Source organism: Populus trichocarpa, chromosome 9 (genome assembly GCF_000002775.5).
Source record: "Populus trichocarpa isolate Nisqually-1 chromosome 9, P.trichocarpa_v4.1, whole genome shotgun sequence".
NCBI lineage: Eukaryota > Viridiplantae > Streptophyta > Magnoliopsida > Malpighiales > Salicaceae > Populus > Populus trichocarpa.
Window position 1 is genome coordinate 9231179 of NC_037293.2, and position 27015 is coordinate 9258193.

Consider the following 27015-nt stretch of genomic DNA (forward strand, 5'->3'; position numbering starts at 1 on the left):
TAAATAAACACAACCATGTATTAACTGCAATAATTAGGAGCAAGATTTGAAATGTGTAAAGCATCTACTGTGGGAACATGGAATATTCTTTGCCTATTCGGGCAAAACCTAAACTATATCTTTACACCATGATGACAGTGATACTTCACGGTCATTCACGTTCCGAATGGTTCAGACTCCTCAGAAATGGAATGAGGGCTAAGGTTTGCATATTAATGGTGCTCAAGAAGTTATGCTCAACAAAGCTCCAGATATGCTATTGATGTGAGCAGTTGAGGTGCACCTTAGTTATTGTAGCACACCTTTTTCTTGTCCTGGAAGCAAAGAATAATAAGCACATCCAACAGAAAAGAGATATAATAACTCTTCACTGTGCCTTTGCAATGGTTCGGCTGGATGTACCATGCAACAACTTGACAAACCCATGGAAGCTTAGCTTCCCATCAGCATGACTTATCCAGTCATTGAGAATAGCATGAACCGGGATGGAGGGGCCAAGCCCAAGTTCCTGAAACAACAATTTGTGAAAAGCTTAGCTTCTATTCCAAAACAACTGCAAATTGCAAATGTTTGTCAGAAAGTTAACAAGCAACTTAGATTACTTGACTCGGTTGGCTTGTCAATTCCAGCCGGATAAATTCACTAGTTCAGATAGCCTTGACAGCCAACAAATTCAATGGAGTCCTGCTAAAATGCTTGTGATAAGAGCTATAAGGAAAATTGAAAAGATGGGCATTTATAAAAGAGACTGCATAGAGGGGGTGGGGGGTTAACTACCCTGCTTAACCCATAATTTTTTCTCATTGATAATCAATTACTAGAGACTGCTTACACAAGTACAGTAGTTGTTCATTGATAGGCCTGTAGGAAATATGTTATCCAAATCTGACTATCACTACTCTTTTACCAATCATATTTTAGACATTTTATGAGGTACAGATTAAGATGTCTGTATATTAGCTCATGAAAAATCAAGTTTGTTGAGGTTTTACTTTTGTGCCCTAAGCAAGCAGTAGCAATCAAAACAATCATGAATAGTTAGGCATTCTCAAACATGTTACAATTCCAACTTACTGAAGCAAGCTCCTCAATTACAAGTGCCCTGTTTCCATCCTTCTCAAAAAGCTCATATGCAGAACGGGCTAGCTGTTTCCATTGATCATGTGCCTCCAGCTGATGGACGTTCAGAGCAGCTGCACAAAATTCTTCAAAATCGATTCTTCCGTGTTGAAATGGATTTAGCTGTCATGAAATGGAAATTAAGATGAGTGTACATGTCTAAATACAAGTGCATAATCATATAAAGGCACGCAACAACTATATAAACTGTTGGCACATACTGAGGAAAGAAAATCAGGGATGCGAGAATCCTTCATTGCATTTGTTGCATTTTTCATCAAGACCTGCGATAAATGAAATGAGTGGCGCAAAGCTTTTCACTATAAAGTCATGCTATCTCAATATGAAGAAAAGGAGGACACCAACCATCCTAAGGTTTTCCAAGGTGATGCTGCCACTTTCGTTTGGTTCTAGCGATGCAAATTGTTCCTTCAGATAAAATAGTTCATCCACAGTCAATGTCTTAGATAATGCCTGCAAGGGATACCAAAACAAAACAGTTAAAAGTTCATTAGAAGGTAAGTGACAAAGCTTACTGCTTATAATTGCTAGAGAACTTAAATCAAGGTATTCTGCTATGGTTTTACTGGAATTTCATTCAAACAAAAGCCCTCGATCCATTTGAATATTGAACCAATACAAAAGAAAAGATATTGAGAAAAGGCGGATCTTAGATCATTTGCAAGTTTAAGACACTGATCACAAACATAATACGGCTTAAAGAATACAAGTACTAACAATGGGTAGGTGTTATAGGTTTTCTTTCTTTGGTTATAAATGAATACACACCTTTAAAGCAGCCTTACGCAGAGATGATGACCGCATGTATGCCTTCATATGCTTGAATATCAAAATATCAAGATTTACTTTTACACCATTAAAATCCCGGATCCAAGGATGACCTGCAAACAAAAGTTCATTAAGGGTGATTCACATTGATGTGTTAAAGACCTAACTACAAGAGAGAAAATGAAGCACTAACTCAAAGCCTGGGCAGCAGTAATTCGTTTCCTTGGATCCTTGTTTAATAGGCGTTTAACAAAGTCTTTTGCTTCTAGAGATAAAGCAAGCCAAGGTGCTTCATCAAAACTGGGATCAGCTTTCAAAATTTCTAGAAACAATCCAGACTCGGTCCGGGCCCAAAATGGACGACTACCACACAAAAGAATATATGCTATCACACCTATGCTCCATACATCAGCCTCGAAGCTATAAGATCTATGTAGAACTTCAGGTGCCACGTAGCATATACTTCCCACAATGTCATCAAGTCTTTCATCTGCAAACACCAAGGGCATCAAACACCCATCCAAACCCTCAAGGTCAAGTAGGATGAAATTCAGGCAAATAGAAAACCTGGTCTGGCAAAATCTGATAAGCCAAAGTCTATAACTTTCAGCTTAGAGTTCTCCTCCTTAGAAGTATATAGAAAGTTCTGGCCAAGTGAATGGATGGATTTAGATCATGAAAGAGGAAAATAAATAAAGACAACCCAAATTCTTAGAAAAGATATGATATGGCAGGCAAAATGATCTCACATAAAAAATGCTATGCATCAGTTATGTTAGTTTTCTCTTCTTCTTTTTTTACTTAGTAAATTAGGGCAAGCAGGGAACCCTGAAAACTAGCCTGTGAAGATACCCCTTACGTTTACCCAACGAGAGTGTAGTGATGAAGGCGACCATGAAGAAGCAACATTTGCATGCATGGAAAACAGTGCAATCGGTCTCAAGTCATTCTTTTCCAGAACTAGATGGTTCAAAGGAGACAAGACCCAGTCCATTTCTCCCTTTTCAAACATCACCTCATCAGGCCATTTTGCATTCCACAAAAATCTCAAAAAGTTGCGTGTTTGGAACAAAAAGACAACCAAAGGTTCCCGAAATATTCGCAAATGACTTGTCATATGGCCGTACAGAAGAACAAGCAGACAGGGACCATTTCCAAAAAAATGATTATTAGACTCCAAAAATGGAAGAGCTTAGCAAAGAAAGAAGAAAAAGGGTGAAAGAAAGAGGAGGCGGGATATTTTCCTGAGAGTCAATTTTGCTCTTTCGAGAGCAAAGAAAAGCGCTTTTTTACCTACTTGATGAAAGGTTTTTCTACACGCCCACCGTTACCGCAGGACGTTCTTTACTCAGAGCAACATCAAGAGAAGTCCGCGTCTGAATTTCCTATAACCATTGTGTTTGAGGGGGTAAATGTATTTTCAGTGTTCATATCCTCCCACTAAAAGAAAAGAGAAAAAAAGGAGTATAGATATGTCCCACCTCTAGATTTAGATCTCGGTGCACCACACCCTGTAGATGACAAAAAGCAATAACATTTAGTATCTGCACCATAACAGCTTTCGCATCATCTTCTGAGTATTTCCCACCCCTAAAATGGTAACAAGGTACCTAGTTAGAGGCTACGGTGAGGAATATAAGAAAACCTCAAACCGCAGTTCAGATTTTGATATATCCTCTGCTAAGAGAATCACCTTGAAAGTATTCTATCTAGGAGCTCCCCTCCTTTGCATAGCCTGAATATTCAAATCCAATAATCAACTTTTGGAAGGTCAAAGATCTCATAAAGCATCCATGCAAGCAGTAAGCAATTCTCTCCCTGATTTGTTCTTATAAATATCCGTGTTTGTGACAATATATGCATACCAATAAAACATATCATCAGTTGATTACAGAACATTTTGGCTGAGAAACAAAAAACGATGCTAATGGTCCTTGTATAAATTGTCAAGAAGATGTAGACTCAACCACAATTGGTTACCAATATGTTTAAAAAAGAAAATGACACAAGTTTTTATAGCTAAGTTGCTTTGCATATTGCACTTACTCCATCACTATATAGACGTTGTCAAGATCTTCAAATGCATCATAGAAGTGTACTACATTGTTATGTCCTGTCAAGCCCCTCAATATCCTGACCTCCCTCCTGACATCCTCAACTGCAATAGCTGTTGTCATCTGGCAATATTGAAGTGATCAAAGAGAGATAATATGCTGTAAGAAATAAACCATAAACAAGCAATGTAAAAAAATTTCATCATGTCAATTAAGAAACTTTAAACTCTCATACTGTAATTATTTTTTTTCTCTAAAAAATACAACTAATTTCTAAGAGGTTTAAATGAACCTATCAATAAATACAGTCCTATTCACTTTGAACCAATAGCAGGATAGTAACAACCACAAAAACCGAACAGGTTTATGTATAAAATCCTAATGGTTTTCCAAGTTATGTTTACAATGGCCAAACAGATTTCATAATTTCATCTTCACATGCAGGAAACAATGTACTGCAGAAAACCTAGTAGATTGGGCAAAAGTAGAAAAGTCACAAAATAAGTCCAATAGAAAATTACTATATTTCTCTTTTTTAGAAGAGAATTATTGTAAATTGATGGGTCAGATGTTTAATGGAGATTTTGCAATCCCAGCACTGTGTTTAGCACTGATAGCGGAGCATGATCAGTACAATCTTCTTCCATTCCAGTATGTTTATAAGCATAAGCAGGTGGTGAGCAGAAGTTCACCGTCTGTGCAAGTCATCAATTTTATTGGAGGCCATATATTCAAGCAAAACAAGCACAATGTTATGACAAAAAAAAAAGGGTCTGAAATCTAAAGCAACACAAAAGTAAAAAAAAAAAATGAAGGCCCCATTTGAGATAATGATCCTTCTCAGCAATTAGATCCTCTCACAACCTTTGAATTATTTGCATAATTTGATATTTGACTGTTTTTACTTTTTACCCAAGTACAGCAGCAATAGACAAATATCAAATGGAAAAACTGCATAATCTGAACACATATCTAGGAAAATTCAATAGTTGTTCCATTCCTTTATAATCTATAGGCACTTTGCGAGAGGAGATATTAACACTCCAAAAATGTTCAATCCCCGAATAGTTATTTTATGAACCTAAAATACCCAAAATAAGAAGTGCTAAATACAGTACCAGTGACCAAAACAACAAATAAGCAAATTGGTTACATGTTATGCCCATCACTCTCAAAACTCCAATCACTCTACTCACATCCATCTAAAATCCCCCCTTCAGAAAATCCCAAGCAGTATCTTACACATTATCCTCCTTTAATCCGTCCAAATCGAGGTTATTTATCCTTCCCTTTTTAACTCACACCGCAAATAAAAAAGAGAAACAACAGACAAAATAACAAAATCAATCACCAGTAGTACCCAAAGTTACAAGATTCGAATTTCAAAACTAGCAAAATAATTTAAAAATGAACCCAAAATCTAAAGCCACCTGCAAATCAACTTCAACACTGGACAAAAATTATTTCACAAGAAAATAATAATAACAAATAACCAAATCCACAAACACAAGCTAGCTAGCAAAAGAGAAGATCCACATAAATGAATACAAACGCAGGCATTTAAGTTAAATTTACAACCTTTGGTTTAGGTATGACTTTAACAGCAACTTGCTGGCCTTTTCTTGCACCTTTCTTGAACTTAGCAGAACAAGTATAGCCATAATGCCCTCTCCCCACTTCCTCTCCAACTTCCAATCTACTAGTAAACTCTTTTGAAAAACCAAACCTTTTATCCAACTCCACAGCTTCTTCATTTTTATCACCCTCTTCGGAATTTGGTTCCACCCCACTTTTTTCCTTCTTGTTTTGCCGACGAAGCACGGCTTTAAAGTACTTCGCGAGCGAGGGACGAGCAAGGGATTTCTTAAAAAAGCGAAGAGGAGTGGAAGCGGTGGGGTTGAAAGGTGTTTTTTTGAAAGGACTGGGGGTGTAGAAAGGGAAGAAAGGGGAAGCTTTGGAGTTGGGCAAGGATGTGAGAGGGGATTTTGCAGTTCGAGTTTGTGTGGTAGGGTGCTCATTTTGTGATGGGGTTTGGGGTGGAGGATTGATATCTTTTGGGGCATTAAGGTTGGGCTTGGGAGGTTTTGAAGTGCAAGTTCCCATTTGGAGGAGGTGGCGGCGGCGGTGTTTGTGGTGGTATGGTGGGGGCTAAGGCATTGTGATGGTGGTGGAGGTTGGAGGAGGTAAGGGAGAGAGAGTAGAAGAAGAATTGATGGGTTTTTTTACTGGGGTTTGGGTGGAAGTGAGGGTGGGACTTCTTGGTGGGTGTGGAAAGGTAGAGCGAGCGAGCGAGTTGTAAAGTCTTCTTGGCGGGGCTAAGGCATTGTGATGGTGGTGGATTGAATCAGAAAACCTGGGAAACACTATGGGAAAGCCATCGAATATACTTTAGTTATATTTATAGAGAAGATGCATTATAATCTAGTCTATATTTTAAATCTCAACATTTATCATTATTTAACTCCTTTTGCTTCCTTTCAATTATTATTTAGATAACATTTATGCTTTGATGATCTAATTAATGAAATTAATATTGACAAATGTTATTTTCAAATTGAATTCAACTTGTTAGCTATAAAGTTATTTGTTGAGTTCCATCAATTAAAATTATTAAATGACTAATACTAAATTTAATTAAAATTTTGTCAGGTCAATAATTTTATTTTTGTGGTTGGAAATCTTCAATTATTAAGCAATGCGAGATTTGTATCTAGTTGACTTAAAAAAAAGGACTATCGAAAAGGATAAATAGAATGATAGGTGGGGCAAAACACTAAAAAATCTGTCCGGCCACCATGACTGATCAAGCAAGGTACAATCAACATCCATTTAATAATCACCATGGAATGTGTCGGTTGGACCACCCCTACACATGGTAGCCAAAAATGTGATGCACTATGCAATTCATGCATCATAGAAGCTAAATGCACGGACTGGGGTTTCCCCACAAGGCTACACTTTATTATCTTCTCTGCATGCAATGCAGTGACCAATTCCCCATATCAGACATGTTGAACATCTAGCTCTGAACTGTTTACTACTGTATTACAGACTTTGATTTGGTTTATGTATTCACTGATTGGACAACATAATCATGTGAATGCTACTCAAAATCTAACATGGACAAATGACGATGTTTGATTTGCTCTTCGACCTATTAACGGGGAACTGATCTCAACTAGTCACTAAAGATCCATATAAAGCCATGTTGCTGCTGCCTGCATAAACACCGACCACGGCCCAAAGAATTTAACTACAACATGGATATCTACAGCACATTCCAGTTGCCAATTGATTGAAAATCTGGATCAAGCTATCCATCTTTAGTTCCTCAAGGTATCAAGATAGAAGAAAGATTTTTCTGCATTTCTTGAAAACCAAAGAAAGTTGTCACCCATGCAGCTCGAGTAACCAACATTAGCAACGTTGTCGATAATCACACTGGCATTCTATCAAAAGTCTTCGTAGATGATCTTCGTTTAAATTTTTAACCAAGACAGACATTCGGATCTTCTTCATCAGAATCAAATTCCACCTGCAAGAAATCAAAAGCATAAATACGCTGGCTGTACATGAATCAACATAAGAAGGAAAAGGCCTTGTTATTTGAATTGTCTGATGATGCAATTTTTACGAACAGACTCAAAATTTCTACACCAACATACATGATGCAGAAGCAGAAACCAATAATCACTACCGTAGCAATAAAATGTCAAAGTGTTTCATCAAAAAAAGGATACTCACATTTTCATCTCTAAACCATCTTCCATGGCAATCACGCTTCCAACCCGCTTCAGTGAACTTCAGCTCCCTCTCTCGCCGCTCCCTAAAATCCAAGTGCTGTTGCACAAGCATCTTCTCAGATGCTATTACTTCCGGACATGAGCTGTTTTCGCAGATTTTGGTCACCACATTCATAATATTTACGTATCCCACGCTCAATTTCAGATCACAGTTTTGATTTTTGGAACTCAACAGGGCAGTTCCTTTGCCAAGTATCTCGGTAGCAGCCTTCTTTGTCTTTTCAATCAATGGCTTACTCACTAACTTGGTATTTTTGTTCAAAGCACTTGGATTAGCAGGCCTAACATCAGATTCTGATAACGCTAATCTTTTATTAATCTCACTTTGTCTCATCAATTCTTTTTCCTTCAGCTTGGACTCCGCAGCAATATGTCGGGATCCCTTACAATGCATCTACAAAATAAAACACATTTGAACAATCTGTTGGAATTAATTTTGAAATCTTTATTTAAAGTGTCTTTTAGTTCTACTGGTGTCTCCTAGAATATATGTATCTAACAATTAAAGATGTATATATCTTTTAAATCTCTTGAATTATCCTAGAATAGTATAAATATATATGTTTAGAGTATTACATAGGAATTCCTCTCTTAGAAGAGTAATATATTATATGAAGGAGATTTGTTTTCACCATGCTTCCCTTCCTACCTTCTCCCCTACTTATTTCTAAAATAGTATCAAAGCTAGTTTGATCTAATGAGAGTGGATGAACAAGTGACATTCAAAGAAGAAAAACTAAAGGTGCAAGAATAGTACACAACAAGAAATTGGGACTACGAGATAGAAGAAGCATAAGAAAGAGGTTTAGTGCAAGCTGATAACTTCTTGCACAGGAGATGATGTGGTACTAACACACACGACAAAGAGACGAGAGAACCCTTCTTACAATAGATGGAAAATGGCCAAAGAGCCATGACAAAAAATATTACAGCAGCCATAAGAGGAGAAAAATGACTTAGATGAACCATGTTTAAGCAAATAAAATTGCTAAAGAGAGGAAGGTTGAAGAGATAGCAATGAGATGCCATTAGCAAGTCTTGACTTTATCATCTCAACACATTCCAAATTTTAAAACTTCTCCTAGCTATATGCATGTAACCATTACAGATATATTTATAAATCTCTTGAATTATTCTAGTATAAATATATGTGTTCAAAGTATTGTATTTAAATTCAAATCCACTAGGACTTCCTCTCTAAGTAGAGTAATGTGTTGTATAAAAGAGATTTGTTTTCACCATACTTCCCTTCCTACTTTCTCCCCTACTTAATTCTAATACAATCAGATAATCAATATTTACAATAACAGAAAACCCTTCTCAAACAACCTCAAATGGATACAAATCAGAATTCAGTTCTGTATTTAGTCTTTCTAGGGTTTGGTAATAGTAAGTTATTGTATTCCATTTGATTCTTCTACATAAAAACACAAGTGGGGTTTCTCTCTTTTTAATTTATTTCGATTCAGTGATTGCTGGTAATGAATGCTACAGAGCAAGAAATCTGAAAATTGAAGAAAAAGATAAGAGGGCATCTGGTGCGTACAGAGAGCGCGAGGGGAGATTCGAGGACGGGATTGTGAGGGCAAACAAGACATGCGTATTTTCCACTAGATAGCTTCTTGTGAGAAGACCCATCAAGTCCGTCTATTACAAGATCATCAACTCTTCTTTTCCTGTATTGTGCTTCTCTTGCCCAGCTATCTCCACCAAAAACACTCATCTCTTCTTTTTCTTTCTTTTGTCGTTAAAACTCACTCTTTCTACGTAATCCAATTTTTCCTTGAACACAAGATTGGGCCTGTTGTAGCTCTTTCGGCCACAATTCTTCCCTTATGTTCGTTTCTTTCTCAGTCCTTAACTGTATGCTATGGAGCCCAAGTCTCCAAACAGGAGAGGGAAAAGAAAAGAATTTGAGACAATAAAGAAATAAATAAATGGAGATTATTATAGATTTTGTATGTTGACTTTTTTTTTTCTATTCAAGTATTCATACTTTTATCTTTAATATTTAATTTTTTAATTAAATGTTTTTGATAGATTTTGTGAAATATATAATAATAAATTGATAAATTGACATGTTAGAATACTAACACGCGAGTTAATTATCTATAATTATTCACAAGCGATTATCTTATTTCTAATCAAATATTTATATATTTATATTTTTTGTACCTCTATATATTTTTAGTTTTATTATTTTTTAAAACTTAAAAATTGATTTAACTATCTACTTTACATTCTTATATAGGCTATTCTTTATCAAGTTAAGTAAAAAATAATAATATCAATTTATTCAAATTAAAAGAAAATAAAAATAAAAAACAACCTATCCAAATAAAAAATAAGATTAACTCCATCTCCATAATTTTCTAACAAACAAAACAAATCTCCATTTCAATGTTTAAAAGGTTAGAGATAATCGTTATTTTTAGAATCTTTTTGTTTTTTATTAGGTTTTTTTTTGTTTTGCTGTGTTAGACAAATATACTTTTAGTCTAGGAGCTGGGCTGATTGACCCAAATCCCAAGCTCAATCTAGTGGTACTGAACTTACTGAAGGCCCAACAATTTCTTTTTGTTTTTTTATATAGAGAAGATGGGCTGTTCTAAGGGTCCTGCCCATCTCTCTTTGTTTGCAAAGAGAGGCAGCAGGACGTTAATTCACGTCCTGCATGCATCACAAAGAAAAAAACAAAATGCAAGTTACTGAGAAGGAAGATTACCTGGTGCAAGGGGTGGTTGCTGCTGGTGGCGCTGGAGGCTGGCGTGGCTGAGAAGAAGACCCTGCTGCTCACAGTGCTGCTGCTGGTGGTCACGGTGGCTGCTGCACAAGTTGCTGAAACCAGGGCTGCCGCTGTTGAGAAGAGTATTGCGTATGATCAGACGTCTATGTGAGATGAATGGAATGTCTTTTATGTAGTACCAGAGCATTCTATGAACACATACAAAGGCTGCAATGTTGTAGCAGTTTCCTCCGAAGGAGTGGCACAACCAGATGTCATTCTGCAAGGCGTACATATCAAGCAGCCATTCTGCAAGAGAAAACCACTTTTAAGTATACGTCAATTAAAAAAGAAAAAGCCATGGATAAACAACTACATATTAGACCAGATCCATGGAGAAAAAGAAATTATTGGCATTAGTCAAGCGATTGTGATCTAACAAACTAAAACACCTCCTTACGATAATGTTCCTCGGCTGCTTCTACTATATATCCGATTACTCCAATTAACGAGCCACAGTAATTCGAAAATCTTTAGTTATATGATCATAAAAAATAAATGTGAGCCACAATTCTTTTACTTTTCAATTTCTGTTATACTAGCCACCAAAAAGATTAGGAACATATCACAAAGTGTTCTTGGTTTAATTACTCAATCATCTGTTAATTTCATAACACAATTATACCTATGGGCAACTGTTGCAAAACACGTTGGCCGAATGCAAAGCACCATATAGGTGCTGTAAGACCCACATTCCCATTGACTGTTGGCCATGCATGCCAATTGCTAAGTAGGAGAGTGAAGGCCCGTGCATATGGTACACGAGCCATCTTCCCTGCTCCAACTCAAGAAAGATGTGAATTTTATGCTGGAAATTGATTAGGGAAAGAAAGGTATAAGAGTTAGGGGGAGAGAATGGTGTAGAACAGCCAAAGAGGTAGTTTTTCTTGATTTGGGTGGGAGTTAGTAGGTCGTCGTCCACTTCTGCTGTCAAATACTAAATTAACCAACGTATTGCCGTGTGTTTTGCGTTGAAAAATTGAGAGAGAAATAAAAATACGAATAAACCATTTTATTTTATTATAAGATTTGATAAACACTCGGTATATTTCTATACGATGGCCGGCTAAAAACACACGCGGCTATGTTGTGTTTTAAAAAACAATAGTTTTTTTTCAAATAATTTTGTATTTTTTTATTGTTTTGATGTGTTAATATTAAAAATAAATTTTATTTTAATATATTTTTAAATAAAAAATACTTTATAAAACAATTATAATATTAAATATATATAACCCTGAGGGGTGTAACTCAACCGGTCAGACTTAGATTTACTCACTAGAGGTCATCAATTCGAGTTTAACAAATCTCAGGGTCACTGGAGGTTTACATAGTCCTTAATTTCAAGGCTCATAAGATTAGTCGAGACATGTAAAAGCTGACCCGAACATCCACGTTAATAATATATATATTGCTTCCCTTAAACCCATACTACTAGGTCACCAAAATGAGATATAATTTCTATTGTTTTTATTTGAAAGGTCTACCACCAAGTCAAAATCCTAATTCACGGAAGCTGCGCCACAGTAAGTATTTGTATGGTTTTGACTGGCATGTTTTTTTTCTTGGTAAATAGTTTTGATTGAAATTATTTTTGACAACAATTGAATGGGATCTTATCAAGTGAAACTCGTGGTGGTTTTTTATGCCATTAATACGTTTGCATGATGTAATGAAGAATTGAAGATGGTAAATTTGCATATGATAAAAATACACGTCGTCGTCACCAAAGGATGATTAAAATATATAGTTGAAGAAAAAAATACAAAGGAATAATAAGAAGTTGGAAAGGTATGGAGGGTGGGGGCTTAAGAGAGGAAATCGAGGATCATGTTGCAAGGGCAAACAAGACCTTTGAATTTGTTTTTTATTTTCTCACACCAACCCTTGAACTTTTATTTTTATGTTTATTTTGGAAAAAAACTCTCATGTAAGTATTTATTATTAATGTAGTAGTAGTTATTTTTTAAAAATATTTTTTATTTAAAAATATATTAAATAATATATTTTCTATAGCACATCGAAACGATTTAAAATTTTAATTTAAAATAAAAATAAAATTTTAAAAATATTTTTGACTGCAAAAACAAAATGGTTGTTCTCATTGATACTTTCTTTGCTCGAGAGTAATCCATGATAAAATTATAAAATTTTCCGGAATTTAATGTTAATAAATGAGTTAGATATATTCTTCGCTGAAAAAAAAAGTTGATGAATGAAGCCGAGGAAAAAGGCTACTCCTCTCATGGATGCATTTCTATTAGTCAAGGAGCTGGCTAAGCGGACACGAATTACGTATACTTGGGTAAATAATTAATATGAGTTAAATCTTATCATTTAAAAAAAAATAGTTATAGTTGTGAGATATTTTCTCATAAATTCTTATTTATGACTGATATAACTCCAATCAAATTGGAGAAATGAATTTCTTAAAGAAAGATAAATGTATCTAATTTTATTAATGTACAGAAAATAGATTGATTCCAATGTTATTTCATAATAACACACGCAAGAGATATTATTATAGATAAATCATCATCTTTTCATCATACAAACGCATGATATAATCTTTGAATGGCATGGAACATTGACGTACTTTTAGACTAATAAGACCTTAAATTCATATTTTGTCAACCAATTTTAGTTAAAACCGCAATATTGATCACTTTTGCAGCTTCCATTTAGCGTGGACTTGGCTTTGATCAATTCTTCAAACTCTCAAAGAAAATCATTGGATGTGACAGTACCATTTCGTTGACCCCTTCTCTCCCGCAGCCAACCATCACTAGAAAATGCACCGAGCTTTTCATACTGCTGTTAGGATCCAGGAAGCTGGGTTTCCCCCCTAGCTAGCATTAACTTTTGAACGCCGAACACCCCAAAATGTCAACTAATGTCTTTGCTTAATTTATTTGATAGCATAAGTGGAGGACTTAATTCATAAAAAGAAAGAGTAGAGGATTTAGGCGGCCATTGAAATTGGTGAGCATCACATTTCTCCATCTACACCTACTCGAGCAGAAGGGAAAAAAAGGCCAGTTTGGCTGTTCTGCACTATTTCTCTTTCCCTCTCCCCCTCACCTATATATAGATGCTATCAGCTCATATTGTACACCACACCATCTAAGTTTCAGTTCTATCTAAAGATTCACATCCTTCTCAAGTTGCACTTGAAAGGGAAGATGGCTCGTCTAACACATGCACAGGTACTCATCCTTCTGCTTAGTGCTTCCATGTGGGCAATAAGCATGGCAAGCAGGCAATATGGTTTCAACAACACTGATTGGAGTTACAAGCGTCGCCCTTGTCGCCAAAACAGTACAGCTGCACCCAACAAGATCGTTGTGGGTGGATCTCAAAATTGGACGTTCGGTATCAACTACGCTGATTGGGCTCTCAAAAACGGCCCATTCTACTTCAATGACACTCTAGGTTAGTTTATCACTTAACATAAAACAATGCTATATATTATCTCCTAATCTTGTCAGGATTTCCAAAAATTACCCAACATCTACGACGCACTGCCATTCAGATTCGGGTCATTTGCAGAGATCCTATTCGAGCAGCACATAGTCGTATATATATTTTTTCATTAAGCCCATGTTTGTGTGGATGGGATTGATTTGTATTTCTTTCATACGAGTGTATTGTTTGCATACTGTATTTACTGACATGATTTATTTGTGTAGTGTTCAAGTATGATCCACCCAGTGACACAAACACCCATCCTCACAGTGTCTACTTGCTACCAAACCTGTGGAGCTTCTTAAAATGTGACCTGAGCAGAGCCAAGTTGGTTGCTAGCGAGACACAAGGAGGTGGTGATGGGTTCGAGTTCGTGCTCAAGAGCTGGCAACCTCATTACTTTGCTTGCGGCGGAGGTGCTGGCTTCCACTGTAATAACGGCACCATGAAGTTCTTTGTCATGCCAATGTTTCGTCGTCGGTATTGAATGGAAATCATCCATTAATCGCATGCATTACCACTCGTGTTGTTTTTTTTTTTTTTTTTTTCCTTTCTAATTTTTAATATGAGATTTGTGAGACCTAAATAAAATAAGGACAGTGGTGATGAATACGATGATATACATTGGTATGATGATGAATTGAAAAGGATATAGTTTTGTTTACTTTGTCCTCGCTCCTCTCTCTCTCTCGTTTATAGTAAATTGTTCCTACTTTTTATACTAAAGGGAAGGGATCATAATTTATACATAGCCAAATTTACAATCATGTTTTTGGGAGGACGTTCTTTTTTCACTCAATTAAATCTGTTCTACATTGCTGACAATCCAATATTAATTTTATTTGTAATATTTCGTTATTGTCTGAATCCAACCAGTTATTGGTCCTAATGCTTAAGAATTGAAGACACAACATTACGAATCACATTGCCTAACTCCAAAATCTCCACCTAACTTGTCAAATAAAAATGTATGTAACTTAACCAAATTTTCTCTTGCCAACCTTATCGGGCCTTGCAACCTTATCGGGCCTAAAAACCTGTTAAAGTCCGGACAAAGCTTTGATTAAAAAAAAAACCAAATCAAACCAAATCAGCTGGTTTGACTATAAGCCGGTAAGCCGGGAACACGCATTTGAGTTGAGCTTCCTGGTAATAATTCCTCGGAGGATGTGTGAGAGAGAGGAAAGTGACAAGGACAAATCATCCCTTTTTAAACAGCAGAGAAGAATGGAAACAAAGTGAAAATGTTTGCAGTATCAAGATCAGCATGAGTGCGCGAAACGCAACACCTGTCATTTCTCCTGATCAACAACAAACTCACCAAAACGACAACAGTGCCTCTGAACAAGCAACAAGAAGAAGCAGAGAAAATGGTGGCGTTGGTTTTAAGAAACCTAGCTATTTGAATCGGGACGGTCCTCCTCTTGATTATGGCTGCCCTATTTGCTCCGGCACCTGAGATGTTCCTCGCAAAAACACCACAATTTTTATTGGTTTTCTATTCCCATTCCAGTTTAAGGACCCTGCAAGTTTAATCGAGTCGAATCCGGCAGTAAAAAAACCCCAGGCCCATTCTTCTTGTAAACTAGATTTTTGTTTCATGCAAATTTAGCAATGTTTGACTTTGGCTTCCATGAAAAAAAAAAGCGATCTATAGCCATCAAATCAAATAATTAATGGAAGTCAATGAAAATTCCAATTTTTTTCTCATATTTTCATTACTATTTTTTTCCAAAATTTATGTCATCTTTTTATCCTAAACTCCCATGTATGTGGAATGGTAATAAGTTGTCTCCCCCGGTGTCAAACATCGCTTGATTTACTTTAATGATACGTCGGGTCTCAGGCCTCACTCTTTAATCCAAACTAGATATAGATAAATTATTTATATTTTTTTTACAGGTGTTTTATTAAATGAGTATTTGAGAGTATAATAATTTTTGTTTTTGAATGTGTTTAAAAAAATATATTTTACTTAAAAAAATTAATATTTTTTTTCAGTGTTTTTGATGATTTTAATATATTAATATTAAAAATAAAAAAATTATTTTAATAAATTTTAAAATAAAAATCAATTTTAAAAATTAGTTTACACCATAATATTAAACACGGGCGGATTGAAAAATATTACAAAGAATAGAACTGACCTTGCTTTGCCCAATTCATTTCTATATGTAATTTGAATTCAACTTGGTCTAGATCAGTTGTCAAGATGATGGAGGCAGAACTTCATAGCCATTTCTATGAATGAAACAATTACAATCCACAAAAAATCCTAAAAACCTCACAAAATAAAAACTGGCCTCCCATTTAAATTTCCTTAGCTTTGAATAATGAATAGTCACACGATCAAGGTTCATATTGAAACATTTCAAAAATCACAAACTTGATGTTAGAAAAATGTTGGACTATGGGGTCGGAAATGTAATATATCTAATTCTACGATAGCTATAAATTAATTAATATATACAGGAATATAGGAATAAGAGTACAGTTTGTTTATCTAAAACAGAAAAAACTTATCGAGACTCTCCTTTTCTTCTGGCGATTCTTACTGTGTTCTAATGTTTATAGAGATATTAGCTGCTCTCTCTCTCGCCTCTCGCCTCTCCCTTCAACTTCATTCTTCTGGGTAAGTCGTTTCGAAGACATTATTGCCTGTGCCACTTACTGTTAGCTAGTGCTGATTTTCCTGAAGGTACGTAAAGGTTATCGGTAAAATACACAGATGCTATAATTAAAGGTCACATGCTCCGATAGATAAACGTGGAAATATTAACATGTTAAGATGATTTAATTTGCACTGTTTTTCTTCTATAGAGTGCATTATGCTTTGCAATGTGCAACAGCTAACATTGTCGAGCAGAAATGCTATCCAAAACTATATGCTAATGATGGATCCTCAGGCATAAAAACATCTTGCGTTTTATAAAACAAATGGATTAATAGTCGTTGTAGGTGTGACTTTGACGCCTGCCTTAGTTTTGACGGTGATTGTTCTACAGGACGTGATGGAGTTTTCAGATTGCTCGACTTTGGTTCTTTGTTTGTTCAACTAGTTGGCTTCTATGGCAGACGACGACTCAAATAATTTGTTAGGGAATTGGATGCTGCTGAACCTGTAGTAGCATGTTGTCAATACCAGGAGATACTCTTGAAACTGTGTATCCTTTTGGAGTTAGTGTGGTTGAAAATAGTTTCCACACTATTTTTATAATATTCGTGAATTTTAAGAACTAATGTGAGTAGTATTTTGACCTGTGCAGCTATCTTGTGAAAAGCTCGCGAGTTCTTTGTCTTCTTCATTAAATTACTCTTTGCTTTTTTCTGGAGTTAGTTCTCTCTCTCTCTCTCTCTCTCTCTCATTTTTATTTTCTGATTTCATTAACCATGATTTCTAAGTATTTGGTCATTCCAGGCAATATCAAATCCCGAGTTCATGTGAGGGTTGCAAGTGAAATCGCAGATGTTTCCAACAGTGTTTGCTTTCATTGTATTTTTATTTTTTTTGTTGAAATTAACAACCCAAAGTATATAAGTACAATATCTTCTTTTTTTCAGTACTTTTATAGCTTGTTTGTCTTGTAGTTATGTTTTTTAAAATATTTAATTTTTTTTTAGTATTTTTACATTTAATGTGTTTATTTTAAAAATAAATTTAAAAATAATATATATATATATATATTATTTTCATATATTTTCAAGTATAAATATTTTTAAAAATAATAACTACTATAATATTAAGAAATATCTTAGTAAATTTACATGTATTTTAATCCTACACGTGTACACGTACATGCAGACATGCATCTTAAAAGAAATTAAAGGTTAAAAAAAAAATCATAGTTAAAGGTACCAAACCAGATAAAAACTGAACGACATGCAGCATACTCGTACTGGTAGACAAATTATATCATCCATAAGACTACAAGTCACAGAAACATGAACGACATGTAAGCTAATTACAACAACACGTCGTTAAATGTTTAAAAAATTAAAACTAGCCTGCAAGAAGACTGCCTTCTGTTCCCTCCGTCTTTCTCTCTCCTTTCCCTCCTTCACTCACACAAGTTCAAAAACCCAGAAGAAGTTACAATAATGGGCCCACCAAGCAAGAATGCCCGTACAATATCACAAGAAGCTTTTGATGAACTAGTAAAAGAGAACATAGAAGATCTAGGTATGGACCCCACTGAAGCCCTTGAAGATGCAATCCAGACTCTCACTCTTCAAGGCGTTGATCTCTCTGGTAACAACTCGATCAAGAACCCCATATTTTACATTTCCCTTTTTATCCTTTCAAAAAACGATTTTTAACAAAAAGAATCATGGGTTTGTTGCAGGGATTGTGACTTGCGTACCGGGAGAGGGTAATGTGAGGGAGAATCCAGTCATTAAGTGTTTGGAGAGATTGGAGGAATTGGGATTTGATAATAATGGTTCGAATGAGATGGCTGGGTTGTTTGATCAGTTGGCTGGATTGTTTAGTGGTGTTGAAGGATCTGGGAATGTTGCAATTGGGGTTAGAAATGGTGGGGTGGAATTGGTTTGTTCTATTTGTTCTAACATTCCTATTGGGTCTGAGAAAGTTCTTGTTTCAGCTTTGGAAACGCTGGCATTGTTGATTCATGGTATGCGTTTTTATCCGGATAGGATAATGCCGTTTTGTTTTTTTAGATTGTGGATTTAGAATTTGGAGTGTGATTTATGAGGTGTTTTGTTTTTTTTTTCCTCTTTTCCTGATAAGGAGTTTTTATTATGTTTCAGCGATTTTACTTAGTTTTATAAACGTTTCAATCTTTGCTTCCAAAGAAAAGATCAAGGCTTGATGCCATAGTTCGTTGTAATTGGTTGGTTTCCAGTGCCTTGGTAAATTCCTACCTTCGGGAGAATTAGGATTCCATCGTAGTGGTTCTCCCTTGTTGACCAAAGGAGTGCTTTAAAAGGTTAGAGTATAATGTTTGTGTCCTTGTAATTTGCAGATGTTCAAAGTACCGAAACCTTTCGGTCTAGTGATGGACCAAAAATGGTGGTTGATATTTTAAAAGACGGGAGTGAAAGTTTAGACATCCTGAATAGTGGGTTTGCTGTTGTTGCTGCAGCGGCAACTAGCAACGAGGTTGTGAAAGAGTTGTTTATGGAATTGAAAATTGATGAGCTTATTTTGGAAGCACTGAATAGACAGAGTAAAGGCAACATCCGAGGTCTATATGATTCTATACGTGTTCTCTTGACACCTGATGATAATCGTGTTGTGGCATCCCAAGTAAGTAAATGCTTTGACACAAATTTACGCACTTCAGTATGATTGATCAACTTTATGCTTAGTGACTTGCGGGCTGGGCAATAACTTGTGCTGTCAGTGATGTATGTTTTCACATCCAAATATTTATTTACTTCATGTTGATGGAAAAGGTTTTCGTCAAAGCAACTGACTTGCATTAAACTTAAGGTTTATGGTTATGCACGGAGATTTGCCAAAATTGGAATTGCAAGAGCTCTTGTGGAATCACTACGGGCAGGGCTTACCTCACCCAGTTTAGTCTCAGCAAGCATCGCTTTAAAGGCTGTTGCTGTTAATGTAAGTTCACTCACATCTGATGAAATGTCAAAATCCTGTTGCACTAATTATTAGATTTTTGTGGGTTTAAATATATCATTGCACTCATGATTATATCATATATGAACTGAAGTTGTGGGAAAATCACCTTTATTTATGCACCACATGCACGTCAGGTTTGGGTTACAGGAATCTATTTCCTCCATTCCATCTATCTAGCAATATTCTCTGTTTGATTTTCAGGAACTTCATATATTGTAGAGTCTTACACTCAAAGAATACTATGCTGTTGCATGCTGGATATGAAATATGGTGTTTCTTTGTTCAATTTTGAGGTTGCTCTTCCTCTTCCTATTTTTCTTTTTCTTTTGACCTGCAGGATGAAATATGCAAATCCATCACTGAAAGTGGTGGTATCGATGCCATTCTGAAATTTATAGATGACAGTGGTGAACAAGGCAACAAAATTGTAGCTAAAACTTGCTGTTCTTTGTTATCCAAGGTACCAGGAAAATCTGGCTCAGAGTTTATGTTTTTCAATTGTTTGGATGAACAGAGTGCTTACTACATTTTGTTTGATTAGTTGGCAGGATGTGATTCAAATAAAAGTGCTATTGTAGAGAAGAAGGGTATGAACAAGCTAATCCAACTCTCAGCCAGATTTTCTGATGACCCCCCTGTTCTGCAAGAGGTAAAAAGTGAATTTGTTTACTATTGAATGTGCATAACCATTATTCTAGAAACAGAATAATTTTTGTATTCACATGGAATTTTGTGTTAATTCAAGTTTCAAGAAATGCTCACTGCAAGTTGCACTTCAAGGATTGGCACTTAGAAAAAATTACCTGCCATTTTGATTATGGCACTGTTTAAATTGACGGATCCTGTTTGTACTTTGATTTTATCAATAGTTAGATTAGATACATAGGAGCTGTTGACATCTGTTGTAATTTTTCTTTATCTTCAAGTCCAATAACTGTTTTATGCAAGATTGGACAATTTTAAGGATTGGAAATATGCATTTATGAGCTGTCTACTGCATTCCTTAATTAAATTTCCACCATGTTTCAGGTTATGTCTGTCTTTACGGTGCTCTGTTTAAGATCTCCAGACAATGCAGCCCGTGCCATGGAAGCCGGAGCTGGAGACCTTGCCATCCAAGTCATGGAGAAGCTTTCTACTGTGCAACAATTACAGAGGAATTCCTGTCTAATGATCCGTAATCTTGTTGTGAGGAACCCGGAGAACAGGCAAGTTTTTCTCTCCACGCTTTCTTTTTGTCTTGTAGCACATCAACAGGCAGGCTTTATTTTTTTTTTCTTCTTTCATACTGCTGCTCTGACATAGCCCCAAAAGTAGGACTACTATATTAAATTGTGGCACATTCTCTCATGTTATATTAAATTTTGCCACTTCACAGAACTACTCTTCTTAGTCATGGCATCGAGAAATTTATAAGAAGGGCAAAGGTAAACCACGAAACATGCAAGGATGCTGCCACCGATGCTCTGAGGGATTTGGGCCTTGATAACTACAATTCATAGCTCATGCTCAGAAAATTAATGACTCGATGCATGTTGGATTATACTCCGTGAGGTTCCATTTTGATTTTGTGTGGGTCAGAATATTGCTAAAATATACTCAGATTTAAGAGTGAAGAAGCGCCATCATATTTGAGGTTTAATTTTGTGTGTTGTGCTCAAGGAGAATTTTGATACCGATATTCCTCCTTGTCTTTCTTTTCCCTCTGCTCCCTATGTCCAAAATCAACAAACTTTCTCGGGGGCTGTTTGTATAACCCATCACAGATAATCAAGTTTCCATGATTTGTTTGCCAACAAATTGCTGCCTATTGGCATTGCTCTCCAAAATTTGTAATTTGATTAATTCAAAATTGAAATGGTGTTCGCTTACGGACAAACTGCTTGCAATGTCATCATTAACGGCTCTCGCAGCTTGGAATGGAGAATAAACTAGGTTTGGCTTGGTTTGTACTGTTACAGATAGCAACTGGTGATTGTTAATCATGGTAGCAGCAACTACTGCCTCGAGCCGAACCCTGCTTGAATTAAAAGGTGAAATCTGAAAATGAAGCAAAACAGGAATTCTATTACATGACCTTTTGTATTCTGTTTTCATAGGAGTTCTTATTGTTGTAAGGACTAGAATTCAGAGGTAAGAAACAACTTTAAACTTACAAGAACCAGGTCTAGGATTCAAATAGATACAGTTCAAATTGTTGGAACAAGAAAATGAAAGTTCAAATTATAGTTGAGACTTGAGAGCGATACAAAAGCCTTCCCAACATTCAGTCCTGAAGTAACCATCGAACTGCTTGTAAAAAAAACTCCAGCAAGAGCAAGATACGTGTAATGGTCACAATGGATGCAGCCATAAGCTTACATTAGGCTGCAAGCTTTGACATTATCATCGCTGAAAGCATGATTGAGGGAGTCGCTGGCCGAGGTTGTGGTGGAGGAGGAGGATTAGGGAGAGTTGGCTGCAGCGGCAACCCGGGCTTGAATGATTAGAGAGTGAAGACGTAGAAAAATTACTGCTAGAGGTCCAATGTTTTCTGCCATTGTGCAACTTCTAAAGAAGAGAGCAGTCTTTTCTTTTCTATTTCTTGTATGGTTTTTTTCTACTCAAATGGTCCATACAAATATAAATATAGACTGAGATTACATAATATTTTCCCATCCATTTCTGCAAACTAGAAATAATCAAGGAAAGGAGAGATTTCGTACCTAGGATGTAGAAATATTTATATTTAATGCACATTTCTTTCCTTTCCTCCTCTAGGTAACATCTTTCTTTATTTTACTCTCACCGGTATCTTTGTCCTTTGATTGAAGGGCAAGTCTGTGATTCTGTGATCCTCAAAATATTTTGGGCTAGAGTTTGATCAATAATTAATACCCGTTGAACACGCAGTGAAAATCTCTCGAATGTCTTCGGATCAGTATTGGCATTTCAAATGAACAAACTGAGGGGCATTTCACATTGCTAAATGTTTTCTAAAAATTTAAAAAAAAATTATTTTTTTTTCAAATTAATATTTTTTAATGTTAATATCAAAAATAATTTTTTAAAATATATATATTATTTTAATATATTTTAAAATAAAAAATACTTTAAAAAACAATCGTTTCTACCTTCCAGACATCCTCAAATTCTAGATCGAACTCCAAGAAGAAAAAGGTGAAGGGGCATGTTAAGAGGAAAGAACGACCAGAAAGATTATAGTCCTACAGGCCAATCAATGTTTAATACAGTACTCGATATATATAGATGCAGCATATAAAAATATGTCAGTTCGGTGGTAAAAGAACAAGGGGAGAAAAAAAAGACTGGTAAATCATAATTGTTAGAACATGGCAAGATTTTATGTCCATCAAAGAGTAAATCATCATTGTTTGCCAGCTCTAAGTTTCACAACAATTTCCATGCATCTAATAAGAATTGGTTCAAGCCTCAAATTTGTACAGTTGCCTTTGATAAAGGCTCCTTTGCTCTCTGACAAAACCTGAAAAGTGAGTCGAAATATCAGAGACTGAGACACTTCTGTGAATCAGTGAGCATGTATCCACAAGGCATGTGATGTATATTAATACCTAATATTCCCTCAAGAATAACAGAGTTTGTAAACAAAAAAAGCCTGAACCAGTTCAGTCCATGAAACTAAGTAGCAAAAGAAATGGAGGGCTTTTGCAATTCAAGGAATCTGCAACCTGTATTTCAAAATATCATCAGTTGGCAATACCCGATAATCAATGGCAAGAATTTCTGGAAGGTAATACACATACCAATAGGCTACGGTTCTGCAGAAGTACTATCTGAAGTTTTGAACATCTTCTCATATTGTTTTTTCTCCCGATCACGTCTCTCATTAATCTGCAAGAAATTAATTGTTTATGATTGCGACCATTTATTATCACAAAATGTTACAAATTCTGTTAAATCCACCAACCTTCTTCCTAGCAGCATTAAGCTCCCTTTTTATTCCAGCTGAAAAGCATTATAAACCAAAGTAAGCTATGAGCAAATTCCAAGGGATTCTTACTAAAATACCAGTCCAAGACTCCTCGAATTTATTCAGCGTGAATAAATTTGAGTAGGCTATTTTTAAGCATGCTTTAACATAGTCCCTGAAACTAATAATCTTATCAGAGAGCAAACATCTGAACAAAGCTTCAATCCCTAGAACAAACGCAGAATTATGTGCCATCAATACTAACCATCATTTGGCTCCAACTGCAATGCTTTCTTGAAGCTTTCAGCAGCAGCATCAACATCATTGAGAGCCATGTATGCCTGACAGATGCAGAAGAAAAATAACTATTAGTATCAAAAGGTAATTCCTCAAACATTATTCGTTAAACAAATCAAGGGAAAAGGGGGCACCAAAATATTTGAGCAAATTCTTAAAAGTTGAAACCAACATAGCATACAGAAGACGGTGAAAGAAAGCAACCCAGACAGAATGCCAATGTAACACATTCCAGTGGAATGCAAGATACATGAGAAAATAACTGGAAGGAACTAAGCATGTTTTCCAAATAGAGAGCGGGGAGGTAAACCAGCTTGAAAGCTTCACTTCTCAGAAACAACCTTTTGTAGAACAGATGGACTACCTCACACCAAACATGTACAGAAGCTCCCATGATTCTGAGATTGAAACTATTCCCAATTGGAGATACTAACCTGTCCCTGGCGAAAAAGAGCTTTAGCATTGTTTTCTCCATCACGTATTGCAAAGTCTGTGTCCACAAGAGCTCCTTTCAGATCCCCCAATTTCAACTTAGAAGCCTACACAGAAGATCAAAAGCTTCAGTAGCCAGTGGCGGTAAAAATATCCAGATGATAATGAGAACAGGAACTTACTGCACTGTTTGTGAATATCTGTGACTTCGCCTTCCTCAAAGCTGAACTCTTCTCTGCAAAGCCACCAGAAGAAAAGGTATATAAACACATCAAAATGCAACCGAGTCACTGGGAATAATTAGCATAGCATTAAGAACACCAAGGTTTAAAGGAACTAGAAAGCTGGACCGCAGAGATTGTGCACCTTCATCAATCCCTTCTTTCTCCCAACAGATATCCAGATAGCGTAAAGCCTTCCGGTACTTTTTTAGCGCCATCTTATAGTCTTGTTTCTGCAACCATTAATTAGAAATCAGATCATCAACACGTGTAAATGAAGAAAATGATAAAGAAAAACAAAAACGCCCATAGACAGTAGAGAATATTAATGGCTTGAAAAAATCAGTTCAACAAAAACCTTCACACCCCAACAATGTATATTGTCAACTAGAGTTCCTGAATTTTCTTTTTGAGTCCTGACAATTGCTATAACAATAAGTTGTACCAATGTGCCTTTGGTGCAAAAAAGAACATCAACCGAACATGAAAACCATTACCTTGAAATGTTCATTTCCAAAAGCCTTAATAGAATCTACAGCGCTCATCCACCATGACAGTTCATTAGGAATCTCGTTAAGGTCAGCTGGCCAATCGGGATAAGCATCACCATCCTTGAAGAAATTACATATCCCATCATCTGCATCCTCGGGAATCTCTCCACAATCAACAATTATAACATCAGAAGCAGGACAATCAGCATCACCAGTTGTAACATGCTCCATTGAACGAACAACTCCCATTCCTTTAACAACCTTGCCAAATACAACATGTTTTCCATCCAAATGAGAAGTGCGAGTTGTCGTGATAAAGAACTGTGAACCATTTGTGTTTGGGCCAGAATTGGCCATGGATAACATTCCCTTCCTTTCATGTTTCAGTTCAAAATTTTCATCCTCAAATTTCAAGCCATAAATAGATTCCCCTCCAGTGCCATCTCCAGCAGAGATATCTCCACCTTGAACCATAAAACCTTTGATAGCACGATGAAAACAACATCCCTGATATCCACAAAATAACAAGTAAAATCAACTGCAACAATCTTAAACTTTCCTTCCCGTAGGCCTTTATAGCCAATGCTGTGCACAGAAAAATAATAACTTCTGTCATATGCAATGGGCAATCAATAAAAAATTAAAGCCTATAGGTTGCCTAGAAATATCGATTGAGAAAAATGAACAATAATAAGATATCAATACCAAAGCACAAGAACTTTATTTACCACCAAAAAATAAAAAATAAAACCTCAACCTGAAGCTAGGAAAAAAAGGAAAACAAATAGAAACTGCCTGCCATGGCATTTCCAGTGGTCCAAAACCAGAAACCATCATTGCTGCAGTATCTCGAAGTACTGGGAAAAGAATACTTGAAGATTCTTTAGAATCAAGTAATTAAAAAAGGCACAAAGTCACGACTACTACTTCTCTAAACAATCAAGGACAACAATGACTTTTTCATCGTGAACTGAAAACCTAACTTCTACCCAGAAAAGCTTCTTTCTTTCTCACGTCTCAATGACCAAACCCGAAAAGGTTTCGTTTTCAAAACTTAGCATCGACAACCAAAAGTAGAAAAGTGAAACAATCATCACAATCAAATACCATGATACCTAACAATATCCAAAATCAAAAGACTTTAGTACCCTTAAAATTCCCAAAAGTACCATCAGGTTTTAAACACCTAAAGATGTCTTTAATCAAGTACAAGCATAGTTAACACACACCTTGATGTTTGATCACTGATAAAAAAACAAAACAACAGTAAACACTACCAACCCAAGGGGGACAAGACTGTATTTTCATCAACCAATCAAAAAACCAACTTGAACCCATCAACACAAACACATATCATACACAGAATTACTAAAAAGTTAATGAAGTAAAGCTAATACCTTGTAATGAAGAGGGACACCGGTGTTAGGTCCAACGCCTTTCTCACCAGTGCAAAGAGCTCTAAAATTCTCGGCAGTTTTAGGAACAACATCGTTGTAGAGCTCTATTACTATCCTTCCTTCCAACTCACCTCCTATGCTTATGTCTAGGAAACACCTTGACCTCCTCATCTCTCTCCCTATTTTTCTCTCTGTTTTTTTTTCTTTGCTTGCTATATATGCAGAAGAAAGAGTTTTGGATTCTAGAGAATTCTTTGCATAAAAGGAAGCAAGTGAAACCACCCCGGATGGTCCCCTTATATAGTAAACAATTCATACAGTTAGCACTCCAACTTCATTTCACTTCTTGCAATAAATGTAAACAAAAAGAAAAGAAAATTTTAGACTGCCTGCCTGTCAACGGCATTTTCAAACGTGTGTCTCCTTGTTTCAACACAACGTACAGTTTTTTGGCTATTTTTCTTGTTAGCAAAGGTTTTTTTTTTTTTCAAAATTGGTAAAATAATCTAATTTATAGAAATAGTGAAATAATACTGTCTTTACTTGTCAAAATTGAACACCATATTTAAAATTATTACTATTTAAAAATATAATATTTCATATAAATTATGAAATGAACTGCATGGGTA

At 35.9% G+C, this 27015-nt stretch overlaps 5 protein-coding genes across 11 annotated transcripts; 2 read left to right on the plus strand and 3 right to left on the minus strand.

The window, feature by feature from the left end:
- Window positions 1-6384, minus strand: LOC7490012 (CDPK-related kinase 5). 5 transcript variants are annotated; one of them, XM_024608453.2, is made up of 12 exons: window positions 5541-6384; window positions 3955-4085; window positions 3602-3643; window positions 3390-3498; window positions 2476-2554; window positions 2102-2398; window positions 1909-2021; window positions 1486-1593; window positions 1341-1403; window positions 1075-1242; window positions 603-684; window positions 362-508 (listed from the first exon to the last, which is right to left on the minus strand). In XM_024608453.2, the coding sequence occupies exons 1-11, from the start codon at window positions 6063-6065 to the stop codon at window positions 643-645; spliced, it is 1677 nt and encodes a 558-aa protein (XP_024464221.2). In that variant the 5' UTR covers window positions 6066-6384; the 3' UTR covers window positions 362-508; window positions 603-642. The 5 variants fall into 5 exon arrangements, with proteins under 5 accessions (XP_002313096.4, XP_024464224.2, XP_024464222.2 ...); XM_002313060.4 differs by lacking the exon at window positions 603-684 and having other exon boundaries at window positions 1-508; window positions 5541-6379; XM_024608456.2 differs by lacking the exon at window positions 603-684 and having other exon boundaries at window positions 1-508; window positions 3955-4075; window positions 5541-5689.
- Window positions 6385-6762: 378 nt separating this feature from the next.
- LOC7490011 (uncharacterized) lies at window positions 6763-9566 on the minus strand. Its single transcript, XM_002313059.4, has 3 exons — window positions 9312-9566; window positions 7707-8159; window positions 6763-7497 (listed from the first exon to the last, which is right to left on the minus strand). The coding sequence occupies exons 1-3, from the start codon at window positions 9486-9488 to the stop codon at window positions 7450-7452; spliced, it is 678 nt and encodes a 225-aa protein (XP_002313095.4). The 5' UTR covers window positions 9489-9566; the 3' UTR covers window positions 6763-7449.
- A 4078-nt stretch (window positions 9567-13644) lies between these two features.
- Window positions 13645-14679, plus strand: LOC7457517 (uncharacterized). Its single transcript, XM_002313801.3, has 2 exons — window positions 13645-13982; window positions 14240-14679. Exons 1-2 carry the CDS (start codon window positions 13733-13735, stop codon window positions 14500-14502), a joined length of 513 nt encoding a protein of 170 aa, XP_002313837.1. The 5' UTR covers window positions 13645-13732; the 3' UTR covers window positions 14503-14679.
- A 3342-nt stretch (window positions 14680-18021) lies between these two features.
- Window positions 18022-21496, plus strand: LOC7490010 (uncharacterized). Its single transcript, XM_024608429.2, has 8 exons — window positions 18022-18264; window positions 18359-18646; window positions 18998-19281; window positions 19468-19596; window positions 19955-20077; window positions 20159-20266; window positions 20647-20825; window positions 20996-21496. Exons 1-8 carry the CDS (start codon window positions 18114-18116, stop codon window positions 21117-21119), a joined length of 1386 nt encoding a protein of 461 aa, XP_024464197.1. The 5' UTR covers window positions 18022-18113; the 3' UTR covers window positions 21120-21496.
- Window positions 21497-22836: 1340 nt separating this feature from the next.
- LOC7490009 (peptidyl-prolyl cis-trans isomerase CYP40) lies at window positions 22837-26719 on the minus strand. 3 transcript variants are annotated; one of them, XM_002313057.4, is made up of 10 exons: window positions 26387-26719; window positions 24996-25496; window positions 24644-24731; window positions 24460-24512; window positions 24280-24384; window positions 23814-23889; window positions 23546-23583; window positions 23382-23469; window positions 23190-23306; window positions 22837-23101 (listed from the first exon to the last, which is right to left on the minus strand). In XM_002313057.4, exons 1-8 carry the CDS (start codon window positions 26555-26557, stop codon window positions 23389-23391), a joined length of 1113 nt encoding a protein of 370 aa, XP_002313093.1. In that variant the 5' UTR covers window positions 26558-26719; the 3' UTR covers window positions 22837-23101; window positions 23190-23306; window positions 23382-23388. The 3 variants fall into 3 exon arrangements, with proteins under 3 accessions (XP_002313093.1, XP_024463951.1, XP_024463952.1); XM_024608183.2 differs by having other exon boundaries at window positions 24996-25574; window positions 26387-26535; XM_024608184.2 differs by lacking the exon at window positions 26387-26719 and adding an exon at window positions 25747-26079.
- Between the last annotated feature and the right edge of the window lie 296 nt (window positions 26720-27015).